This window comes from Ruditapes philippinarum, unplaced genomic scaffold (assembly GCF_026571515.1).
Source record: "Ruditapes philippinarum isolate M1 unplaced genomic scaffold, ASM2657151v2 ctg1481_1_1_1_1, whole genome shotgun sequence".
In the NCBI taxonomy this organism is placed as follows: Eukaryota; Metazoa; Mollusca; class Bivalvia; order Venerida; family Veneridae; genus Ruditapes; species Ruditapes philippinarum.
In genome coordinates, this window is record NW_026860578.1 from 143294 (window position 1) to 166158 (window position 22865).

Consider the following 22865-nt stretch of genomic DNA (forward strand, 5'->3'; position numbering starts at 1 on the left):
CTCCACAAAAGGAAAGGGAACCTTGTCTTTCTTTCCGTCTGTTCATCACACTAAATGTCTTGAGCACAACCTCTGTAGAACAACAACCTTTGGGGGACAAAGATTTTGGTTGCTACTGAGAGGTGTTACTGTAGAGAGGTTGAATTAATTTTGAAGTCTTACTTAGGGAAGAATTTAAACTGTTGTTGTAAAGAGGTAATTGCTGTATAAAGGGGCCACTCTGTGGAAGTGCAGTAAGAACCATAACTCTACCTTGCATAGTGTATTTACTTAGCTCCCTTAAGTTAATCATGCTTGTCAGAAGTCAATGATATCTCATTGAAACTTGACAGAGTTAAAGAGATGAGTTAAAGAAAATGCAGTGATAAAGAGCTATAACTCTACATTGTTTATTTTTTTAAATTATCTCCCTTTATAATACTTTATAAGGCTTGTCTGGAGAATAACATGTTAGCGTGGAAAATGTGGGACTGTTATAAGGTAAACTCTGATTAAAGCTAATTTCTCCGGTATGCCTGGATTTCCCCTGGGTGGCAGATCCAAGGTTGCAATTGGCAGTGCATCAATCTTATGCAACAACCTATTTCATCCAGACCAATTTGTAGCGAGATATGTCATTTACAGATGTAAACATATTCTGTAATGATGTATATAATGACATCATAACAAAGTTTCCCTGTCACTTGCAGTCCACCAATATCTTTGTGTTTCTAACAGTACCCACCTGGTGTTGACATTTAGTCCCTTTCTGAAAACACGTAAGAGATGCCTGACATTGTCATATAATTTGTAGGTGTATTTTGTATTAATATACAGTCAACTATCGTTATCTCGACATCGCTTTTCTCGATATTTCGTTATCTCGATGAAATTTTGAAAGTCCCGATTTTCTTCCTTCTTTATCTATATTGGAAATATTTGTTTATCTCGATATTTCTATTTCGATATTTTCAGTATCTCGATGTAAAATTTCAGCCCCAACAGTTATTTTCACACTATTATCCTTTGTTTATCTCGACTTATAGTTTTCTTTCATCTGTTCCCTTCAGACGTGTGAAAAACACAATCTAGACGATAATTGCTCAATTAATAGCGCGTGTCATAATGACAATTATGTTTGTAACAAGTTTAGCTGTTTTAATAAAAGTTAATCTATTTAGCGTGTTGATTGACTTATGTCCAAAATGACTGAATTTTACATTCTTTTTAAATATTCGAACACTGTATCAATTCATTATGACTTTAAATGTAAATGAAATAGTGAAAGTATAGAAACGCTATCGTTGCAATATTGTTTCACAACATCACCACCAAATCAATCAGCGGTCGAACAATCTCGAGAAAGACCCGATAAATAATCCGGGAGGATATCCGAATCAACCATATCCGATATCCGATTCACTATATTGGTGTATTACTGAGTAAACCTCACTATGTGTTTTTATCACAGACACCCGTATTTCCGCTGGTAAACATCCGCTAATGTTACTTTGTCAAATATTGACTAGGCCTACGAAAACAAGACATAGGGATATTATAGTTTATTTGACATAAAGTATGCACATGTCTTTTGTAAAAATCAGTTTCGCTTTGTTCTAACCTTAATATGTTTATCTCGACATTTCGTTATCTCGATATTTTTTGGACGGTCCCAATGACTTCGAGATAACGAGAGTCGACTGTACTTATAAATGAATTGAGAATATTGATGAAATAAAATGCATATTTTCATTTTCCATATTTTCCATATTTTCACTTTAATTTTTAGCGCGACTTTTTTTTTTTTTTTTAAAAAAAAAAAAAAGTAGAGGTATTGTTATAGTCGCGGCGGCGGCGTCGCCGATGTCGTAGCCGTTGCCGTCCGCAAACTTGTACCTGGATCATAACTTTTTTATTTCTTGGTGTATTGTCTTCATACTTGGCCACAACAACCCTTGGGACAAGACCTTTCAGTACACCACACTAACCTTGACCTTCATCCATAAATGACCTTGAACTTCAAGGTTAAAAGTCCAAATTTTGCTTGTTCATGCTGTTATTGGCTGTAACTTTGTTATTTTTGAATGGATTGTCTTCAAACTTGAACATAATAATCTTCAAGGATAACCCTTAAAAATAACCCGACAGACCTTGACCTTCACTCATGAATGACCTTGACTTTGTTTTGGCTGTAACTGGCTGTTACTTTGCTATTATTGAAGGGATCAACTTCATATTATAACAGAACATACTTAAAGACAAGACCTTGTTGTTTATCGTGACTTCACCACGTGACTCCACCACGTGACTCCACCATGTGACTTCACAACATGACTCCACCACGTGACTACACGAAGTGACTTCACTATCTGACACCACCACGTGACTCCACCACGTGACACCACCACGTGACTCCACCACGTGACTCCACATGTGACACCACCACGTGAAACCACCACGTGACACCACCACGTGACTACCACATGACTTCCACGTGACACCACCATGTGACACCACCACGAGACTTCACCACGCGACACCACCATGTGACTTCGAATTGGGTGACTCTATTTACATATATATAAATTATAAAATTTATATATATATAAAATATATAGACAAAACGAGTGTGACAATACAGAATGATTAATTTTATAAAAAAAGAAACGTTAATATTTTGTTCAAACATTTCTTTGTTTGCTTTTAGAGAAAGTAAAAAGTCGAGCGTTGCCCCCGCCCGGCGGTGGCTCTTGTTTTTATCACTGATGTGAAACATATTTACCATATTTGCACTGGTGTCTTGCTGTACTACTTTCTTCTTAATTTAGTCAATACACAAACGTAAAGGAGAAGTCTTATAAATTGTTGGGTAAAAAAAAAAGAAAAAATATATATAATAAACAGAAACTTCAAGTTTTTTTTTTATTTTCATCTTGTTGTTTTTCCTAACAAAAGAAACAGAATGAATGATCAACAAATTTTAAGGTCTTTGTTATTTCCAACTTTCTCTTAAAAAGTTAGGATTATAGATGAAATGTCAATGGGACAAAAAAAGTAATAGTGGGTCTTTAAGAAAAAAAAAATCGGTTACATATTATTAGGTATGTCTGCACACACAGAATTGCAGACAGTGCTTGATGAAAAACTGACTGTTGTTTATTCCAAAGTAAACATTTCAACAATTACATTGATCTGTTGAAAGAATTGCCTTGAAAACATACAGAATTCATATGGTGTTACTCAAGATATATTCATATGATACATGTATAACTTAAAAAGATGTGAAGATGGTAGTTTCATTCTTATGAGGTTTATAATAGCTTTATTTGATTATATACTCTGATTTTCTGTTGGACTTTCTGCTGGAAATTAGCAATCAGTAAAAGCCAAAGTAAAAAGTTGGAAGATTTCTGTTGACATGTATGTACATGATTGTACAGTTGACTCTCAATATGTCAAAATCGCCTTACTCAAAATTCGGCGTTAGCCGAAGAATTTCTAAAGTTCCCTCAAATTTCCTTCTTTATCAAAATTGTACTTAAACTCCGCTAAGGTCAAATTTTGACTTATTTAGACTCCTGTTTATAGTAAAAAGGAATGTTTGTCCTGTCAAATAACCTCCACAATTAGTGGAAGTGCGAATAAAGGTCATTTCAACCGTTCAATATTGCAGTAAACCACTAAGTACTACTTTGGGCATTCAATCAGGCACATGTATGTACATGTACGAATGTAAATGTAATGGCGGCAGATCTACTGTACTTGAATTTCGTTTCTCTCGTAAGTGAAATGCCCAGTCCCTTAAAATTCGAGTTACCGAGAGTCGACTATATATTGTGGTACCGGCCCCCAATTATGAATATGTATTGATACAAATATATGAAATAGATAAAATTAATGGAGAGCATAATAAACAACCAAAATTGAGTGTCATTGTTCATAAAATTAATGGCTGATGAAAATGTAATTAGTATTGTGTAATACCTTAATAACACTGCGCTTCTGTTACAAAAATCGATATGTTAACTAGTCTTACATTGGTCGAAAAAGTTCGAGACTTTCATTGGTGGAAAAATTTATACATTACATTCACTGAATATATTCTACAATGGTGATTAGTACTGTTCATTTTAAGATGATTATTAATGCCAAATACACCTTTATATTTTCAGTTTTATAAAACAGAAGCCAAGCATTTACCGGTATATGTTTTAGTGAACAATGCAGATCAAGATCAGACAGCATGGATTTGCCAGCTGATTTTGATCTGCACTAGTCTTAATTGTTATACCCCGGTCACATATTCACGGAAACCGCTCACGGAAGAGCCACGGATTAATTCCGGCATCGTCCGTAGTTACCCGTACTGGTCAGTAGCTCTCCGTATTGTAACCGTGATCAATCGCAGTAGTCCTTGTATATCCGTAGCGATCCTTGACAATTTTTGAACATGCACAAAAATTTGCTACGGAAAAATCAACCGTAGCGTATCCCTATTAGTCCGTATTAAACCGTACTGATACGTACTGGTCCGTATGAAAATCGTACTAGTCCGTACTGATTCGTAGGCCCCAACTTGTCCACGATTTGGTACGGAGAACTACGTATTTGTACGGTAACCCTACGTATTAGCTACGGTTTTAATACGGATTAATACGGCATTATCACGGAAAGCCACGATCGTAATACGCTGTACTACGGAGAGGCAGGGATTAGCACGGTATTTTACGGTTTATTGCGTGGCATCACGAAACGGTACGGAATGGTACGGTCCACCACTGTTTAGTACGGATAAATTAAGTATCATGTACTTTTTCAAGGGTATAAATACCAACTGCTAGTTAAAAGATATTTGTGTGAACATTCAATAAATGATAATTGCCATTTACTAGCTGCAAATGTATATTGATATGGCTCAGAATGCGGAGGCAGTGGTCGAGCTGTTTGATGACATGCATAGAGGTAAAAAAAAATTGTTAATATCGTACAACAATGCATAAGTAATATAATAACATTTTAATGTTACATATTTTACAAAACATTGAATTGGGAAATTGGAGTAAATATGTACATAAAACGAAGTGTCTCATAAGCCTCGAACGCTGGCCCTTGAGTGATACTGATTAAGAGTAATTAACACAAGCATTTTACATATTCTTAAAACATAAACATTCACGATAATTAATGTAATTGTAAAATGAACAGCACATTTTAAATTCAAAAGAGAAGCAGTATTGATCAACATTTTGCATTAATGATAACTAGTCCATATCTTACCCGGTAAGAGAAGACAGAGGTGATGGTTGACTAGAGATGGGCTTTTACGAAGACCCCTTCCTGTTTAGTACATGTATGAGGCTCTCATGGTCGAACTTGTTGAGGATCCGGCGTCCTTCAAGAAATTCACACTAATCGGACCTGGTATGTCTCGGGGGTCGGACGCGATGAGGCCGAATCATTTCCGCCAAAATCATTGAACTCTGCAATTCGTTCTAGGTGTTCTTTTCTTGTGAGACATTGAGCATGCAAGAGGTTGTGGACGGATATAATAGGTCCATATAGATCCGTGGCAATTCGTTCTTCTCCGTATTAATTCGTTCTTCTCCGTATCAGACCGTACTTATTCGTACTAACCCGTGCTTATACCGTAGCAGACCGTAGTGTATCCGTAGTACGTCCGTCCTGATTCGTGTCGCTCCGTATCAAACCGTGTCGATCCGTAACAATCCGTGTCTCTCCCGGGGCTTTTGGAGGTAAATCCGTCAAACTCCGTACTCATACCGTTGTGTGTCCGTACTGGAACCGTAGGGGACTACGGAATTTCACATTTCCGTAGTAATCCGTGAACAATTAGACCGTAGCTCTTCCGTGGCATTATCCGTGAATATGTGACCGGGGCTTTACATGGGAAGATTCAGCTTACTACAGAAGTTTTACTATTTGTTCTTAGTCTTGTGCAAAATTCACATTGCAATGCAAATGTACTGAAGTTCAAAATATGGAATACTCAGGTACCATGTATATTATAATTGTGTTAAGTCTATTTACAGAGTATGCTGGTGCTTGCTCTGTCTTTATATCAACTCTCTGTAGCATTTCAATTTGCATTTATTACAGTGAAAATTTATATCAATTTCAAATATATATTATTTGTATTTCCCTTACCTGCTTGCGCACTTTCAACTTAAAAAATATTTGGCCTTTACTTGTGGCATAATAAATAAAATTTATTTGAGGGCTTGTCTCCAGTAGGAATTAAGCAGGTTTAAATTCTATAGATATTTAGTAGTTTCTATAGAAACATATCGTCACCTTAGTGCAGTTATGGTTTAACTCCGACTAAATTTAATAGGAGTTAATCAGTGTTACTGAACTAAGGTGAAGATATATATGTATATCTACAAAGGGCACGGTCTTTTCTTTGTTTCAGTATATATTGATTACATTGCACTAAACTGTTCATTTATCGCCAGATATAGAAGTGATGAGTGGAATTCTCGCATTAGAACAGGTCCCCATAGTTCTCGCACTAATCTATGATAGCACCTATGGGAAAACTTAAAAGAAAACAGATCTTACATAAACGTCTTAACTAGTTAAGGTTTGATGTGAGCAATTTGGCCAAATTTATGTTATTTCGCCTTTTAAGTGTTAACCATTTAGGTTAAACATATTGATATATTTGTCTTATATATATAGCATGATAGAAATGGTCTGTTTTCCATTAAACTGAAGAAAAAGTCAACCAGAAATTATGGTCATGGCTGCAGTATGAGACTGAATTTTTCTGCAATAAAAGTTAGACCATGCAGTGATTAATATTTTATGATAATGATGATTTTTGTAGGAATTTTAGAAAGATATTATTATTAAATTAAACTAATATGTGACAAGGCCATCAAGATTATCTTTGAAAATTTCCAGTATTTTTACCCCTATTTTAATGACTTACAGAACCCTATATATTATACACTTTCATATATCCATATATTTTTCGAAGTGATTGCGGGTTTGAAGATTTCAGTCCTAAAACAGTAGGTGAATTTCTGATGAATTTAGTAGCGTTAAAGTCGACTTTATGCCAAATTTGGTAATTACATTAACGAGATAATGTGGAATTGTTCGCATGTTACTAAAACATTATCAGCTGAAAATAGCCCATCATCATTATTACAGGTCACTTGAAATTTATTAATGGGCTCTAAATTTTAGACATGAAAAAAAGGAGGACAAAGACCAACAATTCAGAATGTTGATGTAGTAATGCCTAATGGTTGACAACTGAATTTCAGGGGTTATTTTTACTAGGAACATTAACAGAACAATCATTGTCAAACAAAAGATTTTAGGATTCTGATTATAGTTATGTTGCATATGATTATTTTTTGTCATAATTATAAGATACACCAAACATCTGTTATATGATAAATATTTTTTTTGTCACACATACAAAACATCTGCCAAAATTTCATGAAGAGTCTAAGTATGATTTATTGTCTGTTACAAAGGAAGCATGGATTTTCTGACAGGCTGCCCTGATTGAATGCAATCAGGTTGCATGGATTTTCAGGCTAATTGACAATCTCCATGAATTTCAGGCTTGCACACAAAAGTAATTTTCATAATTACATGAAATGGTACATAAATGTACCCTTATGTATTTAGCAAGACAAGTCAATAGATTTCTTTTAATTTAATAGCAAGATAGTTTTTGCTGAATCTGACACACTTCCAGGGTTCAAAGCACTCTAATTATTGATAGGATATTCAGACAATATAAATTTACATGATTTCAGTTGTCTGTCCCCTAAAGATAGGCACAACCTAATACTGACATCCTAGCCAAGGTAGAAATGTAATTAAGTATAAACAAATCAAACACATTTGGGAATATATATACAAATACATATATTTTTTGTTATATAACTAGTGCTACTAAAATATTACACAGAATGATTTATTTGACAGTAAATACCAATATTGACTTATTCAAGTGTTGGACAGTGGGGAAGTTATCAATTATTGATGTACTTATTGCCTCCCACTCAGAAATATGTAAGACGAAGGAGCCCCTCTATCTCTGCTGTCAGAACTGATATATTTGTAGCAGACAGTGTAATTGACAAGTTTCACAACCAGTTCAGTCACAAGATCTTATTAGTCTGACAAGTTTTTGTTAAAAAAAATGAAGAGCATGTAATTTGTGCACATAATATCTGTATAAAGGTGCTCTGGTAATAAGATGGTTTGTTAGGACACAAGAGAAACATAAGGTGGTTTGCATAGGTCAAATATTTGATGGTTTGTTGATGGTTTGCACAAGTCTTATTTGGTGGTTTGTATAGGTATATTTGATGCCTTGTGTAGTCTTATTTGATTTGATGGAATGTACAGGTCTTATTTGATGGTTTGTATAGGTCTTAATTTATGGAATGTACAGGTCTTATTTGATGGTTTGTATAGGTCTTACTTTATGGAATGTACAGGTCTTATTTGATGGTTTGTATAGGTCTTACTTTATGGAATGTACAGGTCTTATTTGATGGTTTGTATAGGTCTTACTTTATGGAATGTACAGGTCTTATTTGATGGTTTGTATAGGTCTTAATTGATGGTTTTATAGGTCTTGTTTGATGGTTTATTTGATAGTTTGTATAGGTCTAATTTGATGGTTTGTCATAATAGATCTTACCTGGTGGTTCGTACAGGTCAAGCTTGATGGTTTGTATCAGTCTTCTTACATGGTTTGTATAGGTATGAGACTTTAAAGAACACTTGAAAACTTTCGAGGCTCAGTTTGATTTAAAGACTGTTCATGAACGTAAGTGGTAAAAGCAAGATACCAATGTTTTTACGAATCTTTTTAATAATCATTGCAATGCCAACCTAAATATATAATAATCATTGCAACCTAAATATGACAAATATGTAACCGGTATTTAGACGAAAAATATGTTGTAAGTTATATGGACTAAATTATACAAATGGCATGTCTATGTCTCTTGTCTTGCGGTAGTCATAGGTACATATTTTAAGAGCCTTTGATTATAGCTGGCTCCAACTTTAGGGTAAAACAAAGTTTGCATGTCCCCCAGATTTTTTTTATGATGAAGTATCCCAGCTGAGCATCATTATTATCCAAATCTAAATTTGGCATTTAAAGGAAATTTTTGAGACAAATAGCTTTGTTACACATGTCAAAGGAACAGCAAACAAGAGATTTTTAACAAGCATGTCTAGACAAGAAATTCAATTTAAAAGTCAAGTAAAATAGTTTATTGAATTCTTAGACAATATTGCATTACGGAAGACAGACTGAGGCATTGTGGGAGTTGAATAATTTCATTGAATGTAAAAATTGTACATAAATTTGAAAGATCATATTTAATAAACCAACAGTGTATTAGATTATCTTTTAAGAAGAATAAAGCATAGGGATGTAAAGTGTTTTAAATTTGTAAGAAATGATGGATGTATGTTTCTTTGTCATCAGTCACTCTAATATTTAAGTCTTACCCTTACCATACTATATGAGCCGCGCCATGACAAAACCAACGTAGTGTGTTTGCGACCAGCATGGATCCAGACCAGCCTGCGCTTCCGCGCAGTCTGATCAGGATCCATGCTGTTCGCTATCAGTTTCTCTACTTGTAATAGGGTTGGTAAGCGAACAGCATATGGATCCTGATCTGTCTGCGCGGATGCGCAGGCTGGTCTGGATCCATGCTGGTCGCAAACCCATTATGTTGGTTTTGTCATGGCATGGCTCATCTTAAATGGACTTGTCTGTCTTAAAATCTTGACAAGACCATTTCATCATTTTAGGGACAATTTTAAAGGGACACCACAAAGGGTTTTTGACATGAAGGGACTGGAAATAATTTTTCAAGATTAATATTTGATTTGATTTAGATCTAGACCAATAACTATAGTGTGCAAAATTTCAGACTCAGTTTTTCTAGAATAATTAATTCTTATTGTGAAAAATGACCTGAATTTTAAAACCATTCCAACCCTTTTCACACAAATCAGGCTATTAAAGAAGAGTACAAATATACATTTTTTTTATTTATTTCTGAGTTTATTTCTTAATTACTGTTTGTATTATCTTTGTCTTATTAGTGTTCAAGTTAATCCATGTAAGCAATAAAAATTTTATGTTTCTAGGCTTTTGGACCTCAGTTGAGTTTCTTTAAAATACACACTGACTGAATAGGGAATAGTGCAGACTGCATGCGTAGAACCAGTTTCCATTAGCAGGCTAAATTGTTAAAAGCTATTAAATTTCTTTATTATATTCCCTTGTATTGTATACATATTTGTGCTGTATTTTGAAGCAGATTCTCACAACTTATAAGTAATCCATTTTGTGGGCATTGGCGACACATGAAGAAATCGAATTCATGAGTGATGACTCTTGTTTTGATCAAACCAAAGACTGGCTGATAGAAAGGCTGCAACTGACATAATAGCAAAACCACTGCTTGCCTTTATGCCCCATATATTTTGTTTTCTAAACAATGCTACTCTCTTTATTAACGTACATGACAAAAACATAATATTCATTTAAGGTTAGAATTAATTATCTGATTTACCTTACTGCATTCCAGTTTTAACCATGGATCTTGTTTGTTGCGAAATATAGAAGCTGACCTTTTTATTAAAGTTGGTTGGAACAATTTTAATTATAAAAGAATTGTAATTAGTCATTCAATACAAGTTCTGGAATTACAGACACTTTGTATTTTATTTATGTGCATGCATGTTATTATTTCAAGATGAAAATGAGCCATAAAACCATTTTTAGACTAAAACAAGATTAGGTCTGTAGGTCTTAGCTTCCTAATCAATCTTGTAAAAATGTGATATAAAGTATAGAACGGATGTTTTGCTGCTGAAGACATTGTTTGTATATGAGAGCTGATAGATTGATATTTATCGGCAGATTAATTCGCCACTATAAACTGTCATGTTTCTTGCTGAAGCACCCTTCACTGACCACTAAACATTGCCTATATTGATGTTATATAGAAGTGCAAGAAGTTGGTATCTTATCAGCTTGTAACAATGCGATATATAGAGGATATTGAATGAGTGTAGGTTATATTCTGAATTTATTGAACAAGTTGAATAAAATCATATTTTGTGAGCCTCTGGCGAGCATAACATTGTTTTATTCAATGAGTTCAATAAATTTAGTATTAAATCTACACGAAAACAATATTCTTTTTATCATATAACTATTTAAAGAAGGGTTTACAGGTAAAAAAAGTCATTTTTCATTGGCTCGCCTATAGTGTGATGCTAACTTAAGCCGCTTTAATGCTATGTTTGTATATAATGCAAAAGACGTCACATCAAAGTACAGTTGACTCTCGGTAACTCGAAATCCAAGGGACTGGGCATTTTACTTCGAGAGAAACGGAATTCGAGTAAGGTGGATCTGCCGCCATTTCGTTGACATTCGTACATGTATATACATGTGCCTGATTGAATGTACAAAGAAGTAGGTTTATTATTGTTGATAGCGGCAATGCTACAATATTTAACCGTTGAAATGACGGTAAATCACTTTCAACTACAAATTATGAACAAAAATGTATAATTTAATACATGTATATTAATAGTGAAACATAAACACAAACATTCGTAGAAATGACATAAATGCAAGTTTGTCTGTATTCATCAGTAAAGCACACGTTAATAATAAACACTCATGACATATCATTACAATAAAAGCACAATAACTCTTTTATTTCAACACCAATTTATCTAATATTTGAAGTGAATTGATCATCGGACGAAAAACGAAAGTAGCAACTATCGTGAACCGGAAGTACATATTAATGTATGCAATATGACGGAACATTAATTATACAAATGTCATTTACGTTGATAACACACATCAATACCTAGGCTGTCTTTTTACTTACACCTGTCAGACTGGCACGAGTCTTAATTTTGTTATCTAACTGTCAAAACCAATTAAGTCTTGAAACCAATTAAAGCCACTTTTACGACGTGTTAATAATACATGATGACCGACAATTAAAATTTCTATGGAACGTGTGAATCACAAGAGACAACATCTCACCTTGATGTTGCCGACCTTTTATCAGTCTGCTGTTTTCACAATTCGACTAATTGAATTGAAATTATGTTGGACTTTAATTGACGGGACCAAATTTTCTTTTCGACTAAACAGGAGTCTCGGTAAGTCAAAATTTGACCTAAGCGGAGTTAAAATACAAAGATAAAGAAGGAATTTTGACGGGACTTTAGAAATACTTCGACTTACGCGGAATTTTGAGTAAAGCGATTTTGACTTATTGAGAGTCAACTGTACTATATTACACTAGTGCAATATTGTTTTTATTAAATGGCTTTATTACACTCTTGTACTGTAGTTTATAATTATGATAAATTTAGTTATTTCATCGATAAGGATAAGATTATGATTCTGGTCTTGCTATGGATTTAGAAGTCTTTTGTAAAGAGAAAGGCGAGACCAATTTGTTTCTTCTCAGACAAATTTTAGAAAATTTGCATATTGTTCTTTTTGCTGTCTTCCCCGCCATTCTTTTCAGACCTGTACAGGGAGACATTTGATGTGTCAGTTGAGTTATTTGTTAGTCCCTAAACCACTCTGATATGTTATCGGAGTTTAAATAGTGGTAGTTTTCTTTGAATTATTTTGCTTTGCATCACCCTTGTTTTCACCGTCAAGCACTGCCAACCTATTAAATGCATTAAATTGAATTTTTATCCTCGGCATTGTTAATTCTTCAAGAAAGGTATGGGTCATAGCAATTCAGCGGGTTTATGCACAAAGTTGTCTTTGAGTAATGTAGCGCTGTCAAGATCACAAGTGTAAAGTGCATATATTAATATAGTTTGTTTTTATAGGTAACCAGTAAGTTTTAATTTTTTATTGCTCTTTGATATTATATGATCTTTATTATGTAAACTTGGAAATATTTTATTTGGAGGAGGGGGGGGGGAATGTTTATAGTCACTGGTTACTGACCTGGCTTATTAATGCCCAGTACATCTGCGATCAAGTTTTGGGATATTTAATGTGTTGATGTAAGTTAACACAAAAAAGTATATATTATGATAAAATATTTTTATTTATTTATATTTTCAGATAGGAAATTTGTGATAGCCAATGCTCAAATCGAGACAAATCCAGTAATATTTTGTAATGATGGATTTTGTGAACTCAGTGGTTATTCGCGTGCCGAGGTCATGCAAAAAACATGTGTTTGTGACTTTATGCATGGACCTCTCACAAGCTCAACAGCAATGCTTCAAATTAAAGATGCGTTATTGGGCTCAGAAGAAAAACAGGTGGAAATATTATATTACAAGAAAGATGGTAAGTTGTTTCTACTTATAACAAATCCATAGAAAATAAAAAGGTGTATAAATTCAGGTCTACCAGTCCCCTAAATAGTGAACAGTTCTGAACAGTGACATGATGAAAGATAGATATTGTTCTTGGAGGTAAAGGTGGTGTGAAGACATGTCATATAATCAAACCAAGGTACAAGCCTCATGAAAAAATAATAATGTCTGCAGATAAATAAGACCAGACTGAACCATTTATATCATGATTACAACTAAGTAACCATTGTGTAGTCTTGCTTAAATTGCATATAGAACAACATTCTTTAGGTAGGGGAGTCTCACTTAAGATTAAGTTTGATAGAAATTGTCCATTTCTTTTTTAGCTCACCTGTCCGTCGTCCGTCCGTAAACTTTTACTTTAAATGACATCTCCTCATAAACCACTAAGCCAATTTCATCCAAACTTCACAGGAATGTTCCTTTGGTGATCACCTTTAAAAATTGTTCAAAGAATTTAATTCCATGCAGAACTCTGGTTGCCATGGCAACCGAAAGAAAAAACTTTAAATATCTTCTTTTAAAAAACCATAAGAGCTAGAGCTTAGATATTTGGCATGAAACATCTTCTAGTGAGTGTCTACCAAGTTTGTACAAATAAAAGCCCTGGGGTCAAAATTGGCCCCGCCCCAGGGGGTCATTGATTTTCCCTATATGCATATAGTAAAAATTTAAAAAATCTTCTTTTAAAGAACCCAAAGAGCTAGAGCTAAGATATTTAGCATGAAACATGTTCTAATGGGTGTCTACCAAGTTTGTTCAAATAAAAGCCCTGGGGTCAAAATTGGCCCCGCCCCGGGGGGTCATTGATTTTCCCTATATGCATATAGTAAAAACTTAAAAAATCTTCTTTTAAAGAACTCAAAGAGCTATGGCTAAGATATTTAGCATCAAACATGTTCTAATAGGTGTCTACCAAGTTTGTTCAAATAAAAGCCCTGGGGTCAAAATTGGCACCGCCCCGGGGGTCATTGATTTTCCTTATGTGTGTATAGCAAAAACTTAAAAAATCTTCTTTGAAAAAACCCAAATAGCTAGAGTTAAGATATTAAGCATGAAAGATCTTTTAATGAGTGTCTACAAAGTTTGTTCAAATAAAAGACCTGGGGTCAAAATTGGCCCCGCCTCGGGGGTCATTGATTTTCTTTATATGTGTATAGCAAAAACTTAAAATCTTCTTTGAAAAAACCCAAATAGCTAGAGTTTAGATATTAAGCAGTAAGTGTCTACAAAATTTGTTCAAATAAAAGCCCTGGCGTCAAAACTGGCCCGGCCCCAGGGGTGTCATTGTTTTTAACTATATGTGTATAGTAAAAACTTTAAAAAAAATCTTCTTTTAAAAGCCCAATGAGCTAGAGCTTATATGTTTAGCATGAAACATCTTCTGATGGGTGTCTACCAAGTTTGTGCAAATAAAAGCCTTGGGTTAAATTGGCCCTGCAACGTTGGGGGGGGGGGGGCCTATATACAGGTGAGCGACCTCAGGGCCATCATGGCCCTCTTGTTTACTTTTTGCACTGTATCATACAGAGCTTTATTGTATTAACCATACCATACAGTGCCATAGGATGTGTACAATACCACACAGTGCCATATGATGTGTTCCATACTGTACAGTGCTGTATGATGTTCCATACCGTACGGTGCTATATGATGTGTTCCATTCCGTATGGTGCCGTATGATGTGTACCATAACATACTGTGCCGTATTATGTGTTCCATACTGTATAGTGCCATATTATGTGTTCCATACCCTACAGTGCCGTATGATGTGTACCATTCCGTACGGTGCCGTATGATGTGTACCATAACATACTGTGCCTTATGATGTATTCCATACTGTATATTGCCGTATGATGTGTTCCATACAGTACAGTGCCCTATGATGTGTTCCATACCCTACAGTGCCGTATGATGTGTACCATACAGTAAAGTGCTGTATGATGTGTTCCATACCTTACAGTGCCGTATGACTTGTTCCATACCATACAGTGTAGTCTATGGCCCTATACACTTGCAATATGATTAATCATTTAACAACAATAATTCTGCTATTCATAGACTAGCTTGATTGTGTCAAGGAAGTTTTCATGTTCTCTGCTATATTAATGCAACTCTAAAGCAATCTAGCCTTAAGGATGATTAACCTCATCTTAACTCAGATTTTTATTTTATTTTAAAGAAAAAAAAATTACAAAAAGTTCCAGAAACATGCTGAGAAATCGTTTTTTTCACTTTCACGCAAATTTAATTTAATTTGATAACTCGGAAAGAGGTGGAGAGAAAGTAGAAATATTTTTAGAGGGATTCTTTGCATGGAATTGTGCAATTGCTTTGAGAAAAGTATGAAAAATCTCACGATTTCTAATCGATTTTAAATTTCTTTGTGAAGAGGAAGTAAAGGGTTTGTTGAGTTGTGTTGTATGACAGATAAATTTCTTACTGATTGCTACAACTGAAATTAGATTATTCTGTCAAATGTGGATTGAAATTGGCTTTGCAAGGCAACATTACAACACATTTACTGTCAATCAAGTCTAACTCAACTAAAACTTTTGATGCGTAAATGCCTGTTTTCATCAGCTGATCATATTTCATTTCTGGAAGGAACTAAATCTCAATTTTACTTTAGTAGTTCCAATCCATTAAGTTCAATATTTTAAAATGTTTCTAACATGGTTTAATAGATGTCAAAAATTTATATCTAGACAAGTATTTTAATTGCAATTTAAATGATTATTAGGGGTGTCTGTGGCTGAGTGGTTAAGGTTGTTTGCTTCGAACCACTTTTCACTTGTCGCTGTAGGCTCATATTTTACCAGGGAGTTTTGTTTCATTCATGTGCAGATGCTATCCAGCTAGGTAATGGTTTAAACTCAAGTGCCCGCTGAAATAATGCACAGAGGGGTACATGAGGTCTTCCTCCACTGATAAAGCTGGAAAGTTGCCATATGACCTGACCGCCTCCGTGGTTGAGGGGACCTCTTTGGAATGGGCTAGATCCCCGGGAGATGATTTGGTAGTTTAAGGTGGAGGAAGGTAGTCTAGTACTGGTGTAACTCTCCAGGAATGATGGTTAGGAAATTACCTGCCTATATGACTGAAATACTGTTGGGAAAAGGCGTAAAATGAAACAAATAAACAAACAATCAAAACAAAGCCATATGACCTTCACAGTGTTGGAATCTCATTCAATTAAACTTATATAAATGTATATAAACATGTAACACCTTATTGACACCAGTTGTAACAGGTTCACGCTAGAAAAAGGTATCTGAGAGACCAAGTCTGGAGAAATGCTGTAATATATTCTCTCTAACTTTATATTTGTCATAATTGAATCAGTGTAACACAGAATGTTTGATGTTCTGAATTGTACTGTCAGGAATAAGTTCTGCAGAAAGAAGCAGTTTTAATATGAATTACTTGGCAGGAAAAATCTCTGTGTCTGTCAAGGAAACACTATATGGAGAGTAAGAAGATTTGAGATGTTTTATATTGAATGGTCATGCATTTTAGATTTGTGCATTTTGTTGTTAATTTTTCAACCCAGAAAATATAGTTATGTCTTCTTTATATTGATTTAGTATTGTAGAATGTTCCATTCCTGATTTATTTGTGTTATGTGAGATGTTTAAACAGTATTTCTGCCAAATTCTACATCCACAAAAAGGACTCAATTTACAGGTTTTTATTTGCAGAGGATTGTTTTACTGGTCTGAACCTACTGAGCGAACTGTGTTTTCCTAACAAATTCCAGATTCCTTATAACTTCATAAATAAATCATTGCAATAAGTATTAAACATGTAATTGTTTTAAACAGATGGTAACGTAACATAATAATTTGTAAATTCTGTAATTAATGCCAACAAAGTGGAAGCAACCATTTGGATAGCTAAATAGGTAGACTGTTTGACTGTTATCCTGATGACCTTGCTTGGATTCCTGGATGGTGTGGATCACTTTCCTAGTGATTGATCATGAATTCCTTTCTACTGTCATTTGCAATGTACCTTTGCTTGTGCATTATAATGCAGAAGTTATCAATTCCTTCAGAAAGTGAAGACAACTTGTTCTGGTAAACTGCTTTACAGCCTGCCAAGGAACGATGCAGTGGCTGAACTGTGCTCTGGTGAATTCAAAGTGGCTTTCTTTTGTGACCTGTAGGGTAAATTACCATCAACACAATCACCACCAATGCCAGCATAGTTAAGTTAATGTTACATCAGTTAATTTTGGAATCAGGTTACCATTGATTACTCAGAATTGTCAACAGAGGAGTAAAGGAATTGCAATAATAAGAAGTAAATAAAGTAATATCAATAAAGAAGAGTTTAGCTATATTATTTCAAGTAATTTTAGAAAGTGTCAAAGAAACTGTAGTATTGTCAATATAGTTTACTTCAACAAAATCAATAAAGATATCTTAATTAACTGTTACCCAGTGCTGGAACTGAAAATTATTCAGCCTTTGCTACCAGTATTCAGTCGAGCTTTGCAATACTGTTTGGTAGTTCAAGTTTTTGTATTTTCATACTGAAATCCCTAAAACTTAAAATGGACTGATCCAAATTCTAAGCAGGACTAATTCTTTTCAAATATTCAGGTTAAGTAAGATCAATAAAATGAAATATAGTAATGCGAGTAATCTCTTTACAATATGATATATTAATCAGAAAGATTAAAAAATATCTCTGCACTGGAACAATCTCACAATAAAAAGGTTTTTCCTTTAGTTATTGACATGATTCTGTATTAAAGTGGGGAAAAAATGTTGAATAGAAAAGGGTTTTTTTGGAAGTTGGATTGACACCATCAATTTCAAGATGCATGATGGAGCTTTCAATGAAACTGCCTGATTTGTTCCAGGGTGACAGTCATCTCTGGACAGGTTTTTAATTCGGAGATGTTTTCAAGCGCAATTTCACTCACAAAATAAATGACATCATGCAGGAATTAAACAAAAAACCATCCACTGCTAGAAAGTCAAATCCCATTTGAATTCATGATACACTCATAGGGTCATCATTGCCAAAATTGTAAATTAATATATATTATGATATTAAATAATGAGCATAATTTTAAAAGATAATACATTAATGTTGGTATCCGAAAATGCAATGTATATATTTAATCTTACATCGCTTATACATCTTAAGTTAACTCTCATCCAATTTTCAATCCCTCATCTTTAGGGAAAGTTAAGTTACCTTTGGATTTAGGCTTGGGCTTTAAATAAATCTTAAGCCTTTTTTTTGTCATCATAGTTTGTTTCGGACTTGAGTAAAATTACATTTACCAAGGATGATACTTTGCAGTATATATATTTTTCAAACATATTTATAATTAGGGGTGTCATCGATTCAATCGATATCGGTGTATCAACGATCTTTGTTATCCGATTCGATATCGATTCCATTTTTTAAATATCGGATATCGAATGCACATATATTTCTAGCTAAAGAGACTTCAGCGAACAGGTTTTATAGAACTGATAGACCTGTTTACTGTCGCAAAACGTCAAAATAAAAGCGACATATAATGTTATGGAAGCCAGAAACATTTTTTTTCTAAAATGAAAACGGAAATCAATGCCAAAGTTACCTCCCAGTGTCTCTAACGAATGCTGCCTAATTTCGTTGTAATCTCGCATGTCTGCTAAGTGGATGTCAATTCAGATTTTAACAAGAAAAGCATTGATGCAAAGCATCAAAGGGCGTCCAAACAAGAAATGCAGCAGGTGCAGATGAACTAGTAGATATATGATGACAAGATATTCTTATAAACTGTTCAATGGTTCATTGGTTTTTACCAGAATTGTATATCACTTATGAATGAACGAACGAAAGACATTGTTCATTATTTATAACTTTGATTGGCATGCTAGAAATTAGAATATTACTTGTTATTTCTTAATGATCATGGTTATTAATAGCAATGGATATACATGTATACAATCATTTATAATCCATATGAGTAACGCATATTCAACACCACACTTGTGTAATTGTCCCTTATTATGTTATCGCTATTAGTGAAGACCCCCTTTTAATCTGTTCACACTTAGTAACAATATGACACTAGTTATATTACCATGTTGATCATGTTGAGCATAAATGTTTATTATACACTAATTGTAATATATTTTTTTATAAAAAAATACAGATTTTATGAATATTGTTTTCTTTTCTTTTTTGTGTTTTACGCACTATTTTAATACTGAGTTTTTACGTTTACTATTATTTTAAGAATTCAATTGTCATAATGACCGACGATTATAAGTCAAAACTTAACTGGAAAAAGTCAGTAAATTATGATTAATCTTTCAATATATAATATTGTTAATTCTTAAACCATATACATGTACATTTGTATTTTTCTTTATCATTTTTTAAATTATCAATCAATTGAATAATTCATAAAATCTGATTTGTAACTTTGAATAATTCCTCGGCATCTTTACTAAACACGAATAACAAATTAAATAAATTGTTTCAAAGTTGATAGTGTCATATTAATGCCATAAAAATGTACATTTTTCTCAATTATTGTACACATTATTGTTTTTATCTCATATAGATAAAATAAAACATGCGATTTGTGTTGTTGGTTTTATTTTTCGAATTGTATGTTTATGCATAATAATAATAATCAATAAATTTGAGAGTTGATCAGTGTTTATTAATCATTGTAACCAAACTAAGTGACAAACATTCATTTTGAAAAAAGCTTATCTATCTGTAATATATTAATAATTTTTTCTGTTCTGTAACGATATCAAACATCTACTCCATAACCGGGAGAGACCGGACAATAAACATGTGGTACTAATCGCCGGTCGACAAAATAGACCAGGAGAGACCGGGAATTACCGACAGGAGTACATCCCTCTATAAATAGATTTTCGGAATATTTAGGTCATCAACTCATCATTCTATTTATAGCTTTCGGAATTACATACCATAATTACCCACTGTGTACTACAAAATGATAAATAAAAATACTCTGAATAGCGCGATTTATTGACGGAAAAGGTTATTATTTAATTTGAAAATGTTTGCATTGCGAAATTCTCCAGTTCGCTATTCATTATACATATCGCGACTAATTAATAATCAAGCACTTTCATACCGATCGGAATGATCGGCTTTTATTATGAACAACTATAAAAGACTCGAGAAGTTGCTGTCGCCCTTTCACAAAATCTGATTTCATTACATAAAAGGCGCCGCGTTTCGGCGCGGACGCCAAAAAGGGAAAATGCCAAGAAAAATTTGTCAGTGTTTCTTTGTAAAAATTATGATTACAAAATGTTAAACTTTAATAAATATTCAGGTTCTAAACACTATAATTTGCCAATTAAACTCGGCTTAATTGGAACGGCAAGGACGGGATTTAGCATGATCAGTAACTACGTAATAGCAACAACAACAACAAAAGTAAAATGGAAAAGGCTTTAAACTTTATAGTTACTAGTCATTAGTTTTCATTTATAGCTATATGATAAAAAAAGAAACAAATTATTCGGTTTTCATAGTTTATCTTTTTTGCATTTGTCTTAATATAACTGCTTTGTCAGTGTCCTTAGGAAACATTAATTTAAAAAGACTTGAAAGCTAAAATTTAGCCTGGCAATCGATATATCGCTGTATCGCCGATAATTCATTACCGATATATCGATACAAAAATCCTTATCGATGACACCTCTATTTATAATCATTATATCATTTAAGAATAATACACAGTGAAAGCACAATTAAGATAACATGTCTTTCAACAGTCTTCATGTCTTTTTAGGGTTTTTTTTGCAGTATTTTTGTTGTTTTTTTACAGACTTGTGACATCATCCTTTATCAGCCAATCAGAACGGCCCTTATATAAATGGTTTACAATAATATTGTAACTTAATGCAAAAGTAGCACATTTTATCCTCTGTATTATAGCAGTGAGACATAAACACTTAATGCAAAGTTCATTCCTGATGTAAATGACCAGAATATTTGTTTACAGGCAATAATAGGTGATTGAGAGGTGCAGTTTATATATAATAGATGAATTAAGGCTGTTATCACAGTAATCAATGTTGAATTGTTGGCTCATCCTCAATTATAACAATATTATCAGCTCTTTATATAGAAGGTGTTTACCCTTGTCATGACAGGTCACATTCTGATAGAAATGCTAATAGTCTTTTTAAAAGGAAACAATATAATTATGGTTACATGCGTACTCACAATATATAAACAAGTCAACTTCCTGTTGTTGAAAGAAAGGTTCAAGTTAAAGGCTCCTATTAGTAAGGTACAGTGATCAGAAATAGTATGTGGTTGTAGCTGCAAGACATGGTACAAATCAAATTGCATTGGCTCACAAGACAGGGTACATTGATTTCGTTTATCTACTGTGATAATGAATGATATACAAGAGTAATCTGATCCTTTCATGGGAATCCAGCATGTTGAGTAGTCTACTAAATATGGTGCATAATTTAGAATCTAGGCATCCAAAGAAAAAAAGTGGCAATTAGATTAGGGTATGGTGGCAGGCAGCTTGGCTGCGTAGGGTTGGGAAGACAAAACCAGTACCAACTACATTTCTCAAGGGATTTTAACCAACCTTTCACAGCACTATTTTCACCATGTTATAATCCTGGTGTTGAGTTCTGTGATTTGATCATTTTTGGCAGAATTATTGTCCTTGTTGATTTTATTCACATAATGTATATAACATTGGCAGAATACCAGGTTTTGTGACAATAACCTGTCACTGTGGCAATGTTAATTATGATAGACATAATTATATGTATATAAATGGTGTTGTTTCATAAGAAGCCATACAATATCATATGCCTTAAAAGTTGAGCTTTAGTCGGAGAAAATCTCTACAATTTTGTGGAATTTTCTATATTAATTCACTAGGAATTGTTTACAGTTTTGTCAATTATAAAAAAGCCTATAATTTTGGCCTAATATTTTAAGGGCAAATGTTTACGAGCACTATCTGATCATTAGTTAGATCTGTTTCTTAATAACGTATGACATATAAATGTGCAGCCAGGTCTTTGATTAATTCTTGATGTTATTGATTGAGAAATCTCGTTTGTGTCGTCTTCACCGCTATAAGCAGCTTAATGAATCAACTTGAGGACGCTAAAAGGAGTTATATTTTCTTCCTGGATATATATATTAGTACAGTTGCTGGCATACGGTTGTCCTTAATTGGCATGATTGAAGCAGACTTTATTGTAATGATGGAACAGTGGCTCTTGAATTGCCATTAACAAAAAGAAGCTTACATGTAAAATTTTGTTTTTATCATGTCCTCACTTTGGCAGATTTTAAGAAGCCGAAAAGAATTCTAGGATATTTTTAATACTACATCAAATTGTAAAAACTGAAACATAATTGTTCATTTCACTTAATGGACTTTTGCAAAACTATTTACAAAATATAGAAAAACATTTTAAATGGTAATGATA

The 22865-nt window shown here is 33.7% G+C and overlaps 1 protein-coding gene across 2 annotated transcripts in view; it reads left to right on the plus strand.

The window, feature by feature from the left end:
• Positions 1 to 22865, plus strand: part of LOC132760667 (potassium voltage-gated channel subfamily H member 2-like) — a 122714-nt gene that overhangs the window by 40438 nt on the left and 59411 nt on the right. For both annotated transcript variants that reach the window (XM_060752697.1, XM_060752698.1), the window contains exon 2: positions 13127 to 13357. In XM_060752697.1, the coding sequence (XP_060608680.1) occupies positions 13127 to 13357 (231 nt within the window). The remainder of the gene's footprint in view (positions 1 to 13126; positions 13358 to 22865) is intronic.